Genomic DNA, 22,406 nt, shown 5'->3' with positions numbered 1-22,406 from the left:
CACCGGCTGATCCGCTTCCACTGAGGCCAAAGCATCTGTGTCATCTGCCTGTGCTGGTTTCTGCTGTTCCTGCCTCATCATCATCATCATCAATGTTTATGGGTTAGCCCTGCAGCCTCACGGCGCCGAGGTCCCAGGTTCGATCTTGGCTCCGGGTCACTGTCCTTGTGGAGTTCGCACATTCTCCCAGTGTTTGCATAGGTTTCACCCCCACAAATCAAAAGATGTGCAGGCTAGGTGGATTGGCCATGTTAAATTGACCCTTAATTCAAAAAAAATAATTGGGTACTCTAAATTTATTTTTAAAAGATCAATGTTTATAACTTCTTTTTCTTCTTCTTCATCTGCTCCTCGTCTTCATCATTCCCTATGGGGGTCTTCAGACTTTGGGGTGGAGGAGTGTATTAACCTACACCAAACACATGGGGCTGCGTTGATTGTTCTCCCCGTATGGCTTGATGAGTATGAGCTCATACGCTAACTACGGGGCTGACACCAAGTTGTATAAAATGTTAGCCGGATAGGAACCGACCATCAGAGAGAGAGGATCTGGTGAGGTTCAACCTGGCTCCTTTTTAAATAGTCTGTATTATAAATAAATGTCTTCTTCGTTTTAATCTTCTGACTCCCCTCGTCTTTATTAAACTATCCACCCAGTGTATAGAGTAATTTCAAGTCTAGATGGATCGTCAGAGGTTTCTGCAGCTAGGTAGAATTGTTGACTATGCACATACCTTCTCTTTTCATCTCTATCCTGGTGATAATAACATTACTCATAAGTAATTTGAATGAAGACCTGGATGCAAAAGAAAAGATGGGTAGGTGTCATTGAACGGAAATGTATCTAATGGGCAACAATACAATATCTGTCATTCAAGAACTCAGTCAGCATGAACACCACTATCATTGCAGCTTTAATTGAGAGAGATCGCACAGTTAGCGAGAGAAACATCACGCGGTAATGGTGAAAAGCCTGAGGAATTTTGATCTACACTATTGAACAGCTATTAATTAATAAGCTTAACTGAAGTTGCCTTTGTAATGTGTGCAGCTATTTAATACATCATTTGAACATGAGCAGCAACCTCTGTAATAGTTGGGGATTTTAACTTTCCCAACATTAACTGGGACAGCCATAGCACTAGGGGTTTGGATGGAGAGAAATTTGTTGAGTGTATTCAGGAAGAATTCCTCATTCATTATGTGGATGGCCCGACTAGAGAGGGGGCACAACTTGACCTCCTCTTGGAGAATAAAGAAGGACAAGTGACAGAAGTGTTAACTTTGCGACCATAATGCCATTAGTTTGAAGGTTGATAGTTCTGGCCCAAAAGTTAAAATTCTAATTTTGAAAAACATCAGGATAGATATGTCCCCTGGGCCTGACGGGGTATACCCAAGGTTACTATGGGAAGCGAGGTGATGATCTTTGCTTTCTGACTCTCCACTGGAGTAGTACCGGATGATTGGAGGGTGGTGAATGTTGTTCCCCTGTTCAAGAAAGGGAATAGGGAAATCCCTTGGAATTACAGACCAGTCAGTCTTACGTCTGTGGTGAGCAAAATATTGGAAAGGATTCTGAGAGATAGAATTTATGATTATGTAGAAAAACATAGTTTGATTAAAGATGTCATGCCTCACAAACCTCATTGAATTCTTTGAGGAGGTGACAAGACACATCGATGAAAGTCAGGCAGTGGATGTGGTGTATATGGATTTCAGTAAGGCATTTGATATGGTTCCCCATGGTAGGCTCATTCAGAAAGGCATGGGATACAGGGAAATTTGGCAGTCTGGATACAGAATTGGCTGGCCGAAAGAAGACAGCAAGTGGTAGTGGATGGAAAGTATTCCGCCTGGAGGTCGGTGACCACAGGGATCTGTTCTGGGACCTCTGCTCTTTGTGGTTTTTATAAATAACTTGGATGAGGAAGTGGAAGGGTGGGTCAGTAAGTTTGCCGATGACATGAAGGTTGGTGGAGTTGTAGATAGTGTTGAGGACTATTGCAGGTTACAACAGAACATTGACAGGATGCAGAGATGGGCTGAGAAGTGGCAGATGGAGTTCAACCTAGATAAATGTGAAGTGATTCATTTTGGAAGGTTGAATTTGAATGCTGAATACAGGGTTAAAGGCAGGATTCTTGGAAGTGTGGAGGAACAGAGGGATCTTGGGGTCCACGTACATAGATCCCTCAAAGTAGCCACCCAGGTTGACAGGGTTGTTAAGAAGGCATATGGAGTGTTGGCTTTCATTAACAGGGGGATTGAGTTTAAGTGCCGCGAGGTTTTGCTGCAGTTTTATAAAGGTTAGACCACACTTGGGATATTGTGTCCAGTTCTGGTCGCCTCATTATAGGAAGGATGTGGATGCTTTGGAGAGGGTGCAGAGGAGATTTCCCAGGATGCTGCCTGGACTGGAGGGCATGTCTTATGAAGAAAGGTTGAGGGAGCTAGGGCTTTTCTCACTGGAGTGAAGAAGGAAGAGAGGTGACTTGATAGAGGTATACAGGGTGATGAGTGGCATGGGTAGACTGGATTGCCAGAGACTTTCCCCAGGGCGGAAATGGCTGTCACGAGGGGACATCATTATAAGGTCATTGGAAGAAGGTATAGGGGAGATGTCAGAGGTAGGTTCTTTCCACAGAGAGTGGTGGGTGCATGCAATGCGCTGCCAGAACCCTAATTAACACCTTTTTGAAAGACCCCCTTGCTGAGCTATTTGAATCATCGACAGCCACAGGAAAGGTGACTGAAGATTGGAGGGTTGCAAATGTGCCCTTGTTTAAGAAGGGCTGTAGGGATAAGCCTGGAAACTACAGACTGGTTAGCTTTACTTCTGTAGTGAGCAAATTGTTGGAAGGTATTCTGAGGGACAGAATCTACAGGCAATTAGACAGGGAAGGGCTAATTAGGGAACGTCAGCATGGCTTTGTAAGGGGACTCTTAGAGAAGCACATGGACAGCAGTAAATTGAAGGGGTGTAGGTTAGGTTGATCTTCGATTGGGATAAATGGTCGGAACAACATCGTGGGCCGAAGGGCCTGTTCTGTGCTGTACTGTTCTATGTTCTATGCAAATTGGGGCAAGGCCAATTTTGAGGGTATTGGGCGGGAACTTTCAAAAGTTGATTGGGGGTGCCTATTTGCAGGCAAGGGGACAGCTGGTAAGTGGGAGTCTTTCAAAAAGGTGTTAATTAGGGTTCAGAGCGAGCACATTCCTCTTAGAGTGAAGGGTAAAGTTGGTAGAAAGAGAGAGCCCTGGATGACTCGGGATATTGGGGCCATAGTCAAAAGAATGAAGGAGGCATATGACATGCATAGGCAGCTGGATCAAGTGGATCCGTTGAAGAGTATAGGGCTTGTCAGAGTAGAGTTATGAGAGAAATGAGGAGGACAAAAAGGGGACATGAGATTGTCCTGGCAGATAAGGCAAAGGAAAATCCAAAGAGCTTTTACAGACACATAAAGGGTAAAAGGGTGACCAGGATGAGGGTAGGGCCTCATAAGGATAAACAAGGTCATTTATGTGCAGGTCCACAAGGGATGGGTGAGGTCCGAAATGAATATTTCTCATCAGTATTTACTGTTGAGAAAGGCACAATGTTAGGAAATTTGGGGAAATAAAAAGTGATGTCTTGAGGAGTGTATATGTTACAGAGAAGGAGGTGGTGGAGGTATTAAAGCAGATCAAGATAGATAAATCCCCGGGGCCTGATGAAATGTATCCCAGGACATTGTGGGAGGCTAGGGAGGAAATTGCTGGCCCCCTAGCTGAGCTATTTGAATCAGCGACAGCCACAGGAGAGGTGCCTGAAGATTGGAGGGTAGCAAATGTTGTGCCCTTGTTTAAGAAGGGCTGTAGAGATAAGCCTGGAAACTACAGACTGGTTAGCCTTACTTCTGTAGTGAGAAAATTGTTGGAAGGTATTCTGAGGGACAGAATCTACAGGCAATTAGACAGACAAGGGCTAATTAGGGAACGTCAGCATGGCTTTGTAAGGGGAAAGTCATGTCTCAGGAATTTGTGAGATTGTTGAAGGGGTAGCCAAGAAGGTAGGTGAGGGCCGTGCCATCGACGTTGTCTACATGAACTTTAGCAAGGCCTTTGACAAGGTATCGCATGGTAGGTTGTTGCAAAAGGTTAAATCTCATGGAATCCAGGGCTAGGTAGCAAATTGGATACAAAATTGGCTTGGCAACTGAAGCTAAAGGGTGGTTGTGGAGGGTTGTTTTTCAAACTGGAGGCCTGTGACCAGTGGTGTGCCTCGGGAGTTGGTGCTGGGTCCACTGTTATTTGTTATATATATTGATGATTTGGATGAGAATGTAGGAGGCATGGTTAGTAAGTTTGCAGATGACACCAAGATAGGTGGCATAGCGAATAGTGAAGAAGGTTATACAAGATTGCAACAGGATCTTGACCAATTGGGCCAGTGGACAGGTAAATGGCAGATGGATTTTAATTTGGATAAATGTGAAGTGATCTACATTTTTGTAGATCAAATCATGGCAGGACCTACTCAGTTAATGGTAGGGAGTTGGGGAGAGTTACAGAACAAAGAGATCTAAGGGTACAGGTTCCTATCTCCTTGAAATTGGAGTGGCAGGTGGACAGGGTGGTGAAGAAGGCATTCAGCATGCTAGGTTTTATTGGTCAGAATATTGAATACAGGAGTTGGGACGTCTTGTTGAAGTTGTACTAGACATTGATAAGATCACACATGGAATACGTGTTCAGTTCTGGTCACCCTATTATAGGAAGGATATTGTTAAACTAGAAAGAGTGCCAAAGAGATTCACGAGGATGCTACCAGGGACTTGATGGTCTGAGTTATAAGGAGAGGCTGGATAGGCAGGGACTTTTTTCCTGGAGCATAGAAGGCTTAGGGACTGATCTTATAGAGGTCTACAAAATAATGAGGAGCATAGATAAGGTAGATAGTCAATGTCTTTTCCAAAGGTAGAGGAGTCCAGAACTAGAGGGCATAGGTTTAAGGTGAGAGGGGAGAAATACAAAAGAGACCAGAGGGGAAATTCTTTCACACAGAGGGTGGTGAGCATCTGGAACGGGCTGCTAGAGGCATTGGTAGAGGTGGGTACAATTTTTTTTCTTTAAATAACAGATAGTTACATGGGCAGGGTGGGTATATAGGGATACGGGCCAAATGTGGGCAAGTGGGACCAGCGTAGTGATAGAAACTGGTCGGCATGGACAAGCTGGGCCAAAGGGCCTGTTTCCATACTGTAAACATCTACGACTCTATGACTCTAAATATCAATTTAGCATTACATTCCATATCTGAACTGCCTAAACAATAGCATTGACACATGATAACTTATAAACTATTGGAATTCATAGCTGTAACAGCAATTGTATAAATATTGATTCATAGGCAGTTCTTGGCCATAAAATGTTTGATTTACCTTCACAAAGTTTCGACACAATATGGAGTGCTTTCCCTTCATTACATCCTACATTCATACACAAGGGGCTTTTCACAGTAACTTTATTGAAGCCTACTTGTGAGAATAAGCAATGATTATTATTATGCAGTGAAGCTGTCAATTTAGCACTGGCAGATTAATAAAAAATGGTTTGTTTCAACGCAAATCAGAGGTTACAGAAACTAACTTATTAATTATAATCTAGGAACATAAATTCTAATTTTGATTAGCTAAATTACAGCTGGCAAAATTCTCAGCCTCGCGGCTCCACAAACCCGAACCATGATCAGGCGGAGAATTTCTAGCGCATCCCTTTGGTGTTACTTATAGGCTCCTGGCTGCTCACACTGCTGAGTGCTGCGGTGTCCTCTAAATGCTCAGAAGGCCTCTGCCCCCCCCCCTTGGGCACCCTCATACCCCAGCTGTATCAACAAGGGCCAAGCTCAAGCAGGCCACCAGGTGTTGGCACTCCTCAGAAGCGTTGCCCCATTACAGAGGAAGCAGGGGATCAGCAGAGCACACCCCAACTGGAGGGCACCTGCACCGCGGCCTTTGGAACCCTCCCTGGTTCTCTGTCCTTCTCAAGGATGAGGTCTCACGAGTGACCCCCACCCCTCTGGATCACTAGCTGTCTCCTCCTCGTGAGATTGGCAGCGCTGATAGCTTCTGTCATTACCTCCCAGGTAGTTTTCAGGAGGGAAGGCTTGAGGCTGCGGCCCATGCTGGGGAAGAGTGTGTCTCTTCACTCGTCACTGGCATGGAATAAGAATTGGAATACTGATGGAGGCTACTAAGGACCTTATTTTTTTAACAGGATTGCATTGTGTGTACAGATAATTGCTGACACCAGAATTAATGTTTTTCAACATTACAGAAAGTAATTAACTTCTGTGCACCTCGGACTCCTCACCTCAGGGGACAGGTCTTTTCTGAACCATCTTGGTGGCTGCAATGAGTGTGTGGTAAGTGGAGCGATTAAAATCAGCTCCAGCTGCCAGGTTCTTTGCCGCTAACTCCAGCCCCAGCGGTTAGAACGCCCACTGGGCCAGCGTGCTCAGGAGTCGCGCCAGCAGAGTGCTGGCCCATTAGCATGTCCTGACTTGCTTCCCGAATAGTGCCCCAACAGAAATGCGAACCGCATGCAATTCTGACCCGGTGTCAACACTTAGTCTCCTGAACAGAGAATTTCGCTCAGTATTTCAAATGAAAACTATGCTCACCCTGCCAAAAAGGGCACTGGAATAACTTCATGCAGCTTGTGAAACGGGTCCTTATCATCATTTTGATTGCACAATGAACATTAGTTGGCACAATGGTACACTGCTGCCTCACAGCGCCAGGGGCCCAGGTTCAATTCCGGCCTTGGTTGACTGACTGTGTAGAGTTTGCACATTCTCCCACTGTCTGCGTGGGTTTCCTCCAGGTGCTCCGGTTTCCTCTCACAGTCCAAAGATGTGCCGGTTAGGAGGATTGGCCTTTCTAAATTTCCCTTGGTGTTAACGGTTAAGACGGATTATGGGATAGGGCCAGGGAGTGGGCCTAGATAGGTTGCTCTTTCGAAGGGTCAATGCAGATTCAGGGGGGCAGTTATCATTATTGTACATGTTATGTAATAAGGGCTGGATAATTGTGCTTTGTAAACACTATAACCTGTTAACATGCAACAGCAAGGGACTTGAAATTATAATTATGGGAAAATTATCTGACTGGTGGCCCTGACATCTATTATTATGAAGTGCTTCGAGAGGTTAATCATGAGATACATCAACTCCAACCTTTTCAATTGTCTGGATCCACTGCAATTCACCTTCCTCCACAACCGGTCCACAGCAGAGGCTATCTCCCTGGCCCTACACTCATCCCTGGAACATCTCGACAAGGACTCCTACCTCAGACTCCTGTTCATTGACAACGGGTGGGATTCTCCGTTGTCCGGCACTGTTATCGGGATGTGTGATCTCGCGGAGAATAGCTCTCTGTGCCAAAAATCACGGCAGACGCCAGTTTGACGCCGAATTGTGATGCTCCTCTTCCTCGAAAATGGAGTTAATGCGACGCACGCCGCGCATAGTTGGCACGCTGTTCGCAATGCTCCGACTCTGATAGGCCAAGTTCCCGACGACGCGGTCCACGTGTGCTCTCACAAATCGTGGTGGCTGCTGAGAAAGAGAGAGGGCGTACAGACAGTATCCAGCATCTCCATACTTCACCGACAGCCATGCGATTGGCCGGGGGGAGTAGTGAGGGTGGCCAGGAGGTGGGCTGTGGGGTCGGGGTGGACGGGTACGCAACACCATTACTGCAGCCGGCAAGGCAGCTATGCAGCTGACAGCCCACTGTAAACCTGGTGCCCTCGGTCATATAGGTGACCCCTGGGGCACCGCTCTGGCCCCAGCCAACCCATCAGCTGTATGGGCACGAACCAGCACAACCTGTCCCATCATTTTGGCCCTGGTCAGTGTGTGTGTGTGTCGGGGGGTGTATTGTTTAAGTGCGGCTGTAGCTTGTCAGCCCTGAGTGTCCATCACTGACCCGGCAATTCCTGTACCGTTTTCCATGAGTTTCAAGGGTGTTCCACGTGGCGCCGGTGCTAGCCCCTCACCGGTATCAAAATGGGTGCAGGTGTGTCACCGATTTTTCTGACGTGAATGTCCACGGATTCTCCTTTGGCATCATCACTTAGACTCAGAAACGGAGAATTCGGCTCTACAGCTCCGCCTTCAACACCATAATTTGGCATGTCCACATTGACTCTTACCAATTTTCACAGATACACCATATTAAGCATCCTATCTGGCTGCATCACAGCCTGGTATGGCGACCGCTCATCTCAAGACCGTAAGAAACTACAGAGAGTCATGAACACCAATATGGGGCCTCACGGTAGCATGGTGGTTAGCATCAATGCTTCACAGCTCCAGGGTCCCAGGTTCGATTCCCGGCTTGGGTCACTGTCTGTGTGGAGTCTGCACGTCCTCCCTGTGTGTGCGTGGGTTTCCTCCGGGTGCTCCGGTTTCCTCCCACAGTCCAAAGATGTGCGGGTTAGGTGGATTGGCCATGCTAAATTGCCCGTAGTGTAAGGTTAATGGGGGGATTGTTGGGTTACGGGTATACGGGTTACGTGGGTTTAAGTAGGGTGATCATTGCTCGGCACAACATCGAGGGCCGAAGGGCCTGTTCTGTGCTGTACTGTTCTATAATCGCAGCCAAGCTCCTCCCTCTGCAACTGGATCCTCGACTTCCGGACCCTTCCTTACTGCAATCAGTAAGAATAAACAATGACACCTCCTCCACAATAGTCCTAAATACCGGGGCCTTGCAAGGTGAACTTAACCCCCTACTATACTCCCTATTCACACACGACTGTGTGGCAAAAATTCAACTCCAACTCCATCTACAATGGTGATGACACGACCGGAGTGGGTCAGATCTCAAACAACGATGAGTCAGAGAACAGGAGGGAGATAGAGAACCTAGTGGCATGGTACAATGACAACAATATCTCCCGCAACGTCAGCAAAACTAAAGAGCTGGTCATTGATTTCAGGAAGTGAGTGTTATCCACGCCCCATCTGTATCAATGGTGCCGAGGTGGAGATGGTTGGCAGCCTCAAATTCCTAGGTGTGCACATCAACAATAATCTGTCCTGGTCCACCCACGTCGGCGCTACGACCAAGAAAGTACAACACTACCTATACCTCCTCAGGACTCTTAAGGAAATTTGGCATGTCCACATTGACTCTTACCAATTTTCACAGATACACCATATTAAGCATCCTATCTGGCTGCATCACAGCCTGGTATGGCGACCGCTCATCTCAAGACCGTAAGAAACTACAGAGAGTCATGAACACAGCCCAGTCCATCATGCGAACCCATCCATTGACTCTGTCTACACCTCCCGCTGGCTTGGGAAAGAGGGCAGCATAATCAAAGACCCTCCCAACTGGGTTATTCTCTCTTCCAACCTCTTCCTTCCGGCAGGAGATACAGAAGTCTGAGAACACGCACTATCAGATTCAAAAACAGCCTCTTCCCCGCTGTTACCAGACTCCGAAACTACCCTCTTATGGAATTAACTGATCTTATGGACTGAAATGATCTTTCTATGTATCGTCTCTACAGTTGTAACACTATATACCATATATTTCACACGCTGTTTATGTTTATGTATTTTCTCCCTATAGATGATGTCAGACCTGGTGAGAGGTCCAGCACTTTCTGTTTTTATTACTTTTGTGAAGATAGTACAGTGGTTAGCACTGTTGCTTCACAGCGCCAGGGTCCCAGGTTCGAATCCTGGCTTGGGTCACTGTCTGTGCGGAGTCTGCACGCTCTTCCTGTGTCTGTATGGGTTTCCTCCGTGTGCTCCAGTTTCCTCTCAGCCTCTCCGAACAGGCGCCGGAATGTGGCGACTAGGGGCTTTTCACAGTAACTTCATTTGAAGCCTAGTTGTGACAATAAGCGATTTTCATTTCATTTCGTTTCATTTTCATTTCAAGCCCTCAATTTATTTTCTCATATGTTACATTGGACACTAAACTAAAAATTGTGCAGATCCACTCATCAATGTATGAAAATTGCTCTCACATCGAACCTGACACTTTACGATAGATGGTCCTTCTCTCACCTCGAGTCTCCAACCTCACTTGTTCAAATGCTTTCTTGCCTATGTTTTGTTGACACTACTGTGGGTATTCACCCAAGGTCCAAATCTCCCATAATATATGATCTTCCCTCTCCCTACGTCCTTACACTGTTGGAATTAATACTTGCCACCTTCTCTTCTGCGCTGGGGAGACTAAATACAGACTGGGTGACGGTTTTGTGGAAGAACTCCTTTCAGTCCGCAAGCATGACCCCAACCTTCCAGTTGCCTTAGATGTTAATTCTCCACCTTACTCCCAACTTTGAACTTTCTCTCCGTGGACTGCTGAAATGTTCAGACGAAGTGCAGTGCAAGTTCCAGGAACTGCACCTCATCTTTTTACTGGGCACTTTACAACCTTTTACACCCAACATTGAGTTCAACAATTTTAGATCGTAACCCCTGTCCCTATTTTGCTTTTCTTTGCCGGTTTGTTTTGTTCTCTCTCATTTCCTTCTTTTCACTTTTCCTAAAGACAAATCCATTGCTTCTTTGCTTGGGCCATTTGACCTTGTAACAAGAAAAAAATGTCATTTAAACTCTCCTGCCTTCCACCCGATCACAGATCTTTCTCTTTGTTGTTTCCTCAGATTCCCAACCCCCTCTCCCTTTTCTAACCTTCCCAGTTCTGATGAAAGGTCGCTGATTTGAAACATTAACTGTTTCTCTCTCTACAGATGCTGCCTGCCTGACATGCGGAGTATTTCCTGCATTTTCTGTTGTTGCATTTTCTCTCATTCACACTCATTCTTTCTGAACTGTGATAAGTGCTCTTGGCATTCCTTAGGGTTCCCTGCCTCCTTTAATCTTCAGGTTTTTAAACCATAGGTTTATATTTCTGTAATGATGCACTTTCAGAGTCTTTATCAGTGAACAAAAAGGTATTTACAGTGATCTTGAAGAGTTGCATGTTTGCAACTAATTCTAAAATACCTCATCCATAGGAGAACTTGTCCCCCTGGGGTGATTCCTCACTCTGAGTCCTGATTGGTCACCCAAGCTTGGCGACCCCTACTCTGCTGCATTGCTCTTCAAGGGACAATCATCACAATTGCATAAAGACGACATCTGAGTTTACTTAATTACTCTCCCTTCAGTTATAGTGTTGCCCTTATTCTTGCCCTTGACCGTTCCCCTATGTTCCCCAATACAGGAAGACTATTCAGCACTCTAAGTAGAGTCCGATTTGTTGGGTAATTCAACTATTTGCATACATTTTTAAAATATAATTTTCCTGTAACATTTATAAAACCTGTTTGGCCTGTATTTAACCTGATAGTAAAATCAGCAAACAGACTGCAGAGGTGCCACTATCTGTTACATAATCATTCAGGGATAAAAACATGCACGTCTTAAAATAGTGACCGATTAAAAATCTTCACGTTGCTCTGGCAGGAGACCTACAAAGTTGAGAAAACACATTGAGGCATTTAAAACACACGAGGAAGGAATGGCAGAAATTTTACAGACAAAGCCTCTGTGGAGACTGAATTAAAGGTTCTGGAGTAAGTGCAGAGGCGCATTTGAAACCTGCTGCCAAAAAATGAATGAATGCAATTAATTTATGATGTACTGCGGTGAAGGATTGGTGTGGCACTGGCACATTGGTGTGCTGTTTTTGAATTTTTGCCTGCATTTCAGTGCACTTTAGCGAATATTTCCTGATTATTCAAAGGATGATTCCTTTGTTGATGTCCCATCCACCGCCAATGGAAAAGGGAGTGTCATAATATACATCTATATATATATATATATATATAATGGAGTGCAGCCAGGCAGTGATTGACACACAGGATGACCAGTAAGCACACAGAACACAGCAGCCAATCACCAGACAGGACACAACCACTAAAAAGCCAGAGGGCACCAGTTTTCCCGCTCTCTCTGGACCCAGCCACTGAGACAGTTGTGAGCTAGCCAGTGCAAACACCATGTGGTAGCTAGTAAGTCTGGTCAGGCTAGTGTCAGGTCTCCATTCAAGTCAGCATAGTGTCAACCCACAGTTGAACATGTATAATAGTTAAGACGTTAAATAAAATCGTGTTGCATCTTATCAAGTGTTGGAGGTCTGTCTCTCGCTACACTGCATCAAGTGCAGTCCACATTGACCCAGCCAGCCCAACACATCAGGGAGGGCCAAACCTTCCCTAGTCATTGTACAATTGGAAAAGAGGGCAGATCTCAGTCAGGCCAGTCAGCAATGTCTTCCAATGTATTCTCATGTTAACAAAGCGTCTTACAATATATTCAAGGACATCAGTAAGCCTTATCTTACGAGGCAGACACTGGTGGAATATTTTGTGGAAATACTGAGGGAAATTTAACACTGGTGCGCTGCTCCAGTTCGCAGAACCGGAATTTCTTGCCATTTCCGCTCTCTTGCTTTTTCCAGTCCCACGAAATTCCAATTAAAATTAAAAGTGTTGGCCGCGTGCACAGAAGACACATGCGCTTCCGTGGCTTTTCACTGGTATGGTGAAACCCGCCAGCAGTTGGTAATGCTGCAGCTACGGGTGGGCTATAAAAGAGCCTCCAGATTAAACAGCTGCATCATGGCCAAAACGTTCCTGCCCAATCCACTAACATTAACTTAAGGCTTATAGAGAGCACAAAGGTGGCGCAGTCTTTTATATTTAAATTTCACTTGTAAATATTTCAAATTATATTTGTTTCACTTTATTTTTGTGGGCACCATCTTATTTGTTCAGGAGCGCTTAGGCAGAGAGCTCAGCGTACTGGCACACCACATGTTTGGCCAACAGGGAGTTGGGGAAATTTCCTTTATTATGGAAGAAACACTGTTGTGTTATTTTTGTTCATTCTTTATTGAATGTTCATGTTAGTGTCCACTCTGTGAGACATGACTAAACTTTCAGTCTTAGCTGGCCCTCACGTCTATGCAAAGTAAAGGACATTGCCTGAGAACACTCTTCGCAGGGATATTTGTAGGTGAACTCAGTGTCAAATGAGGACACCGGAAGTCGAGCACACAGACATTCCTCGTCTACCTATACTTCCCGAGCCGGTCAGGATAGACGGCACATTGTGCAGCAGGATTTCCAAGGACTGAAAGCGGGCCCCCACCAGGGAAATTGCTCTATCAAATAACAGGATTCTATACTGCGCTTTCACTATTTTCTCAAGGATATTTTGTAGTTCATCAAAGTGATCCAAAACGCTGCACCCCTGGGGCCGAGATCATCATCCAAAACATAATTTGCAATGGCAGCCATCATTCCGATGCCACCAGTACAGTTGAGGAGTAGGCGTGTTCACCAACAAAACCACCACTGAAGGCTGGGCCCCACCCCAGCCGCCTCCAATGGCCACAATCAAACTAGGATTCTCTCTGATGTAACACGGCTCCTCATCGCCGAAATCCAGCCAGAATGATCCAGGGACATGGTGTAAGACACGCAGCCCCAAAATAAGTAATTATGCATGTGCATTAGGATTTTAAAAAAAGGTTAAAAGACAAGTCGAGCCAGAGCTCGTGAAAACGCAGGTGCTCCAGTGCTCACTAACAGCATTGATTTTAATTGTTCCACCATTGCCTTGGCTCCAAGCTCTGGAATCCTCTCCCTAAACCTCTCTGCATTTGTACCGCATTAAAACTCACATTGGAGTGAGCCTTTGGCATTCTGCCCTAATATCAGCTTTGGTGTTTTGGCGTCAAACCTAGCATTATAATGTTTCAGCAAAGCCCTTGGGACATCTATTATGTGAACGGCACTGTATATAACGCACGTTATTGTTGATGTCCTGGCCAAAATGTGCCCCTTAAAACAACATCTAACAATGGATTATCTGGTCATTATCTGTTTCTTTGTGGGGGCTTACTGGGTATAAGTTGGCGACTGCATTTGCTACATTAGAATAGTGACTACTTAGCTTTACTTGGTCAGATGACCCAGCTGTGCGAAAGACACGCAAGTGTAAATAATTTTTTCCAATTGGAATGTCATGTTTTGGCTAATTATAAACATGCTATAAGTAAACCGGACAAAATGTTTTCAAGCTCCTCTTTCCCATTACAGAGAAATGTTGTCCAAACTGTGGTGCACCGTTGAATCTCATGCCATGCCGAGGTCACGGGGGCTATCCTGTCACCAACTTCTGGAGACATGAAGGAAAATGCATATTTTTTCAGGTTGGTTTTCCTTTCGTTTTGAAACATACGTTGACATGCACACATTATCATATGTTACAAATGTACACATGCTTCCTGAAGGGAAATTTGAATTGCTGCTTTGAAGAAGTTTAATAGAAAGCAATAAGGAGAACATGAATGGCAAGTGTAATTAAGGCAAAAGAGGAGCAATTGGTCATGATTGTGAGGTGGGGGGGAACATTGCTCATTTGAATATGTTTTTAATAATTTTGTTTAAAGTCAAAATGGTTTTAAAAAATGCTAAAGTGAATATCATCCATTTTACTGACTGTGTTGCTGTCTTTTTAAACCTCATTTTAATTCAATTAAAAAAGTTTTGCACAAGTACAATTTGCGATCATTAAACCAGTTGGGTAGGGAGGGAGGGAGGGAGGGAGGGAGGGGGTGCGGCTGGAGTGACTTAAAAACACCAATTCTACATATTGGGCGGCACGGTAGCACAATGGTTAGCACTGTTGCTTCACAGCACCAGGGTCCCGGGTTCGATTCCCGGCTTGGGTCACTCTGTGCGGAGTCTGCACGTTCTCCCTGTGTCTGTGTGGGTTTCCTCCGTGTGCTCCGGTTTCCTCCCATAAGAGCCGAAAGACACGCTTGTTAGGTAAATTGGACATTTTGAATTCTCCCTCAGTTTACTCAAACAGGCACCAGAGTTTGGCATCTAGGAGATTTTCACAGTAACTTCATTGCAGTGTTGATGTAAGCCTACTTTGATACTAACAAAGATTATTATTTTGTCACCGTTCATTAAAACTAAGTCCTGGTTGCTTTCTCAGTGAGCTCTTTTTAAATATTCCATTAGTGCATTACATTTTATCGCACTGTTAGCTAAATGTGCTGGCAACCTGTAAATGTTTTAGCTTTGTGAATGAGAATAAACAATACACAGATCCACGATACACTTGTACACCTCCAGCAAGTTCTAAATCACGAGCTGATTTTCTTCATTTATCATTCATTCAACAAATTACCATCTTAGAATGTGGTCATCATTTCCAACTGTGATTCCTTCTCACACACATCAGTGTGTACACAAATCCTGCAGCTAGCATGTACAGATCGATATGTGATGACCATAACAAAACTGGAAAAGCCAACTGTTTCTTACTGGTTTCTTCTGACCTGGAGGCAAAACTTGAAATTAAAAAAAATTAATTTACAGCCTTTGTGCTCACTGTAACAACCTCAGTATTTAGAGTAAACCAGACGACCTTCAAGGAACAAATCACTTTAAGCACGGTGCCAACTTTGCACCAGAAGAATACAACACATAACATGTATAATGGTCCATCTGACTGGGAGCAGTTAGCAGATGTCAATGAACCAATCGTAGTTCTAGGGATCTCATCTCCAGGGTAATGAACGAACTGCTGATTCAAACAACCCGAAGACCTGACTTTGCCTGAAACCAGCAGAGTTTATAAAACCGGTAAATGCGGGTGTGAGGAACGTATTAAACTGCCTGAAATAGCTGGCACCCGTAACATTATAAGCAGCATCACCTGGGCTCCGATGAAATTTGCAAAGAGCCAGAGACTCAATAGAGGAAGCAGCTTGTTATAAGCATGGAGTGGAGAGGAGTGTACTTATAAATTAAAGCCAATGTCAAAAGAAATTCAGTGCGAATAAATCTTAAAATGCTTGTAACAAAATTGCCAAATAAGTAAATGGGTGGTGGTGGCCTCAGAGCTGTTTCCATAGTATGCAAGTGCAAATTAAGTTTCTGCCACGCTTCTGAGGATACAATGATGGAGCAGGAACACCTGCAAAAATACCAGGCCTTTGTTTAAAATGTTATTCTTTATGGGATGAAATATATTTAGTCAGTACTGCCCTTTAGATAGAAAATGGTAGGTTGGAGACCCCACTCCAGGATTCGAGTACATCATCTAGGCTGGTTGAGGAAGTGGTGCAATCTTGGAGATGTCATCCTTTGCCTGTGACAGTAGACTGAGACCCCATTTGCCCGCTCCAAATGGACGTCAAAGGGCCCATGACACTACTCAAAAAATAGAGAATTTTCCCTGAAGGCCTGGACAACGTTCTTTTCTGAATGAATACTATTAAAACATTCTAATCGGCCATTCATCCTTCTGCATTTGTAAGATCTTGTTATAGATCATAGAACATACAGTGCAGAAGGAGGCCATTTGGCCCATCGTGTCTGCACTGACGCACTTAAGCCCTCACCCACCCTGTTCCAGTAACCCAATAAACCCTCCTAAACTTTTTTGGACACCAAGGGCGATTTAGCATGGCCAATCCACCTAAGGTGCACATCTTTGGACTGAGAAAGGAAACCGGAGCACCCGGAGGAAACCCACGCAGGCACGGGGAGAACGTGCAGACTCTGCACAGACAGTGACCCAGCGGGGATTCGAACCTGGGACTCTGGCGCTGTGAAGCCATAGTGCTAACCACTGTGCTGCCCTCTTCAAACTGGCTTGCCATATAAGTCACTGAACACAAAATCACAGTGATTAATTAGAAATTAAGTTTTTAAGAACTTTTCTGAGATGTGAGATTAAATCCTTTACATAAGAACTTGATTTCGCCTTTTTATGTCCTTAATTTCTATTGTTTGTGATAGAATTGCTAATATAATATTATATGGTTCCAGTGGACATCTCTGTATATACCTGCTTTATGCACTATGTTCGATGTAACCTGACAAATTAAGTTTGACAAACTGTAGCATTGGATACAGGGTATGTCAATTAATCCAGTATAGTACATAATGGTTTGTTGGCTGGGAGAACAGCCAGTCTGTGTCTTCAATGGTGTGGGCAAAGTTTGGTGTCATTCCAATCTTTGCACAGCAAAGATTTATCATGTCCTTGAAGTCCAGGACGTGCTGGTTGGTCAGGAATAAAAATTTATGTTTTGGATTGTCCCTCTGATCTGTGGACTCCAGACAAGGACAGGCTGATCAGTCATATTCTGGAACTTGCTGAATGCTTTTTTATTAGTACGACATCTAAACAGATTATGTTTGAAAATAGTGTTCGAATTCTCTTGAGAATGTAACACATGACTGATGTGATACGACTGCTGTCGGTAATACATCATCATCTACATCATACATCAGCAGATCTATTCTGTTAACTCTTTATATTACACCACCCTCCAAGTATAATATTATTCTTCAATAACAATATGAAGCTATGGGCAGGATTTTCTGAACCTTCTTGGCAGTGGCATTTCCCAGTCCTGCTGAAGGGGACTCCATCACCACCCCCCTCACCCCAGACAAGGTCCCTGGCAGCAGGATGGGTGAGCAATGCAAAGCTCCACAGATACTTGCAAGACCATAAGATTCCACCAGCAGCCATGACGGGCTGCCGTCACTATCAGAAAACAAACATGCCGTGGGAATGTGGGGGAGTTTACTGGAAAATCCCACCCTACATCTTTAAACATTGCATTTCTGTAACACCCTTTTTACGATTAAAAAAAATAAAATAATTTGTATTGGAATTTTTTGAAAAATATATATCAACAGAACAATAATAACAATAACAATAATAAACACCCCCGGCACCCGTAACAACGCATATAAACCCCCCCCCCCCACCCCCAATAAACAACAAAATAAATTAACAATAAGCATATTACTTAAACCCTATCCCCCTAAAAAAAACCCTCCTTCTTTCCTCCTCCCCCCTCCTTTCCTCCCCCCCTCCTTTCCCCCTCCTTTCCTCCCCCCTCCTTTCCCCCTCCCCCCTCCTTTCCTCCTCTCCCCCCTCCTTTCCTCCTCCCCTCCTTTCCTCCTCTCCCCCCTCCTTCCCTCCTCTCCCCTCCTTTCCTCCTTCCCCCTCCTCCTTTCCTCCTTCCCCCTCCTCCTTTCCTCCTCCCCCCTCCTTTCCTCCTCCCCCCTCCTTTCCTTCTCCCCCCTCCTTTCCTCCTTCCCCCCTTCTCCTTTCCTCCTTCCCCCCCTCCTTTCCTCCCCCCCCCTTTCCTCCTCCCCCCCTCCTTTCCTCCTTCCCCCCTTTCCTCCTCTCCCCCCCCCTTTCCTCCTCTCCCCCCCTTTCCTCTTCCCCCCCTTTCCTCCTCTTGCCCCCCCCTTTCCTCCTCTTCCCCCCCCTTTCCTCCTCTCCCCCCCCTTTTCTGCTGCTGCTGACCTAGTTTCTTATCGTTGAGCCAGAAAGTCGAGGAAAGGCTGCCACCTCCTAAAGAACCCTTGTACCGACCCCCTCAGGGCGAATTTGACCCTCTCCAGCTGAATGAATCCCGCCATGTCATTGATCCAGGTCTCCACGCTTGGAGGTCTCGCATCTTTCCACTGCAGCAAGATCCTCCGCCGGGCTACTAGGGACGCAAAGGCCAAAACATCGGCCTCTTTCGCCTCCTGCACGCCCGGCTCCACCCCAACCCCAAATATCGCGAGTCCCCATCCTACCCTGGACCCTGGATCCTACCACCCTCGACACCGTCCTCACCACCCCCTTCCAGAACTCCTCCAGTGCCGGGCATGCCCAGAACATATGGGCATGGTTCGCTGGACTCCCCGAACACCTGACACACCTGTCTTCGCCCCCAAAGAACCTACTCATCCTAGACCCGGACATGTGGGCCCGGTGCAACACCTTGAACTGGATGAGACTAAGCCTTGCACATGAAGAGGAGTTCACCCTCTCCAGGGCGTCCGCCCATGTCCCCTCCTCAATCTGCTCCACCAGCTCCACCTCCCACTTAGCCTTCAGCTCCTCTACCGACCCCTCCCCCACCTCCTGCATCACCTGGTAGATGTCAGACACCTTCCCATCCCCGACCCACACCCCCGAAAGCACCCTATCCCTTACCCCCCATGGGGGCAGCAAAGGGAACCCCTCCACCTGACGCCTAGCAAACGCCTTGACCTGAAGGTACCTGAACATATTCCCCGGGGGGAGCTCAAACTTCTCCTCCAGTTCACCAAGGCTCGCAAACCTCCGGTCAATGAACAGGTCTCCCAACGTCCTAATGCCCGCCCTGTGCCACCCCAGGAACCCGCCATCCATGTTCCCTGGGACAAACCGGTGCTTCCCCCGCAGCGGGGCCTCCACCGAGCCCCCCACTTCCCCCCTGTGTCGCCTCCACTGCCCCCAAATTTTGAGGGCAGCCGCCACCACCGGGCTCGTAATGTACCTCGTTGGAGGGAGCGGCAGCGGCGCCGTTACCAGTGCCTTCAGGCTCGTACGTCCACAGGACGTCATCTCCATCCATTTCCATCCATTACCCACTTGCGTTAGCCGCCCAATAGTACCCAGAGAGGTTCCTTATTACGCTTCAGGATCAGGGAAATCAGCGCCCGAGACATCGTCGGGGGCAAAACACCCCCCTGCCATGCCTCGTTAAAGGTCCTAACCAACAGGGGGCCCAACAGGTCCGCGTATTTCTTATAAAATTCAACCGGGAACCCATCCGGTCCCGGCGCCTTCCCCGACTGCATGTGGCCAATCCCTCTGACCAGCTCCTCCAACTCGATCGGCGCCCCCAGTCCCTCCACCTGCTCCTCCTGCACCCTTGGAAATCGTAGCCTGTCCAAAAAATTCTCCATTCCCCCTCCTACCACCGGCGGCTCCGACCGGTACAGTTCCCTGTAGAAGTCCCTAAAGACCTCATTGACCTCTGCCCCCTGCCGCACCACATTCCCACCCCTATCCTTCACTCCACCAATCTCCCTAGCCGCGTCCCGCTTACGAAGCTGATGCGCCAGCATCCTGCTCACCTTCTCTCCATACTCGTAGACCGCTCCCTGCGCCTTCCTCCACTGTGTCTCCGCCTTTCTGGTGGTCAATAAATCAAACTTGGTCTGCAAGCTATGCCGCTCCCCCAGCAATCCCTCCTCCGGGGCCTCCGCGTACCTCCTATCTACACTCAACAGCTCCCCCACCAGTCTCTCCCTCTCCCCCCTCTCCCTGTGGGCTCGGATGGAGATTAGCTCTCCCCTAATCACTGCCTTCAGAGCCTCCCACACCATCCCCACCTGGACCTCCCCAGTATCATTGACCTCGAGATACCTCTCGATACATCCCCGGACCCTCCTACACACCACCTCATCAGCCAACAACCCCACGTCCAGACGCCAAAGCGGGCGCTGATCCCGCACCTCCACCATCTCCAGATCCACCCAATGCGGAGCATGGTCCGAAATCGCAATTGCCGAATACTCGGCCTCCTCCACCCTTGGGACCAGTCCCCTACTCAGAACAAAGAAATCAATGCGGGAATAAACCCTGTGCACATGGGAGAAAAAAAAGAGTACTCCCGAGCCCTCGGCCTCCCGAACCTCCAGGGATCCACTCCTCCCATCTGGTCCATAAACCCCCTCAACACCTTGGCCACCGCCGGCCTCCTGCCTGTCCTTGAACTAGAACGATCCAGTAGGGCATCCAGCACCATATTGAAGACCCCCCCCCCCATGATCAAGCCCCCCACCTCCAGGCCAGGAATGCGGCCCAATATACGCCTCACGAAACGAGCATCATCCCAATTTGGGGCGTACACATTTACCAACACCACCCTCTCCCCCTGCAGCTTACCGCTCACCATCACATGTCTGCCGCCACTATCAGCCACCACCTCAGACGCCTCAAACGCCACCCTCTTCCCCACCAGGATCGCCACCCCCCGGTTCTTCGAGTTGAGCCCTGAATGGAAAACCTGCCCTACCCACCCCTTCCTCAGACGGACCTGGTCCGCCACCTTCAGGTGGGTCTCCTGGAGCATGGCCACGTCCGCCTTCAGCCCCTTCAGATGCGAAAACACCCGGGCCCGCTTAACCGGCCCATTCAACCCCCTCACATTCCACGTAATCAACCGGATCAGGGGGAGCACCCTGCCCCCCTCGACTAGCCATAGCCCATCGACTGCTTGCCCCTGGCCAGCACCCATTCGGCCCGTTTCCCACGGCGATAGAACCTCACCCCGACCCACACCAACTCCTCCCTGGCCAATCCAGCAGCAACCCGGTATCCCCCCCCCCCCCCCCCCCCCCAGGCTAGGACCCCTCCTAGCCGCGACGCTCCCTCCATAGTACTCCCGTGAGCCAGCTGACTTCTGCTGACCCCGGCAGCTCCCGCCCTAACTCCGGCCCCTCCCGATATGAGGTCACCCCTCCTCCCCTGCATCAGCTCCTTGGCACCGTTTCAGCGCGGGAAAACGGATCCGATAGCCACGCCCCTTGCCACCAGCTCCATCCCCCTCGTCCCGCAGCGCGGGAAACCAGAGAAAAGTCCGCGCTTTCACACTGCCCCACCCCACCCCCCCAACGCAGCTCCCAAACAGCAGTCCCAACCCATCCACCAACTCCGTACAAACAAAAACACAGATCAACTACAAACCCCAATACCCCCCTTAAAACACAAAACCATGACCAACATCATCCGAAAGCGAGAGAAAAAACAGAAACAGACAGAATAACCAGCAACAGCATAAACCGTGATACAGAAATAAAAAAACTCCCACAGTCCCCAATCTCTAGTTCGAGTCCAACTTTTCAGCCTGCACAAAGGCCCACGCCTCCTCCGGGAACTCGAAATAGTAATGCCGGTCCTTGTAGGTGACCCACAGGCGCGCAGGCGGCAGCATGCCGAACTTCACCTGCTTTCCGTGGGGCACCGCCTTCGTCCGGTTGAACCCGGCCCTCCGCTTAGCCACCTCCGCACTCCAGTCCTGGTAGATACGCACTACCGAATTCTCCCACTTGCTACTCCTCACCTTCTTGGCCCATCGCAGAACACACTCCCGGTCACTGAACCGATGGAACCGCACCAGCACTGCCCGCGGGGGTTCATTCGCCTTAGGCCGCCTGGCCAGTACTCTGTGTGCCCCCTCCAGCTCCAGGGGCAGATGAAAGGATCCTGCCCCTACCAGCGAGTTCAGCATCACGGCCACATAGGCCGGCAGGTCCGACCCCTCCAGCCCCTCCTCGAGGCCCAGGATCCGCAAGTTCTTCCTCAGTGACCGAAACTCCATCTCCTCGAACCAATCTTGCCACTTTTTCTGAAGCGCCTAGTGTATCTCCATCTTCCCCACGAGGGCCGAAACCTCATCCTCGCGCTCAGAGGCCTGCTGCTGCAACTCAAGGATCGCTGCACCCTGGGTTGTCTGGGTCTCCAGCAGCTTACTTGTCGTAACCTTCAGAGAATCCAACAACTC

General features: G+C 47.6%; 1 protein-coding gene across 4 annotated transcripts in view; it reads left to right on the top strand.

Annotated features, from left to right (window-relative positions):
• The window catches only part of LOC119967647 (chorion-specific transcription factor GCMa-like), a 77,402-nt gene that overhangs the window by 28,413 nt on the left and 26,583 nt on the right, over nt 1–22,406 (top strand). For all 4 annotated transcript variants that reach the window (XM_038800444.1, XM_038800443.1, XM_038800446.1 and 1 more), the window contains one exon: nt 14,134–14,246. In XM_038800444.1, coding sequence (XP_038656372.1) covers nt 14,134–14,246 — 113 coding nt within the window. The remainder of the gene's footprint in view (nt 1–14,133; nt 14,247–22,406) is intronic.

This window comes from Scyliorhinus canicula, chromosome 6, assembly GCF_902713615.1.
Source record: "Scyliorhinus canicula chromosome 6, sScyCan1.1, whole genome shotgun sequence".
Lineage (NCBI taxonomy): Eukaryota > Metazoa > Chordata > Chondrichthyes > Carcharhiniformes > Scyliorhinidae > Scyliorhinus > Scyliorhinus canicula.
This window is presented reverse-complemented; position numbering and strand designations above follow the sequence as displayed.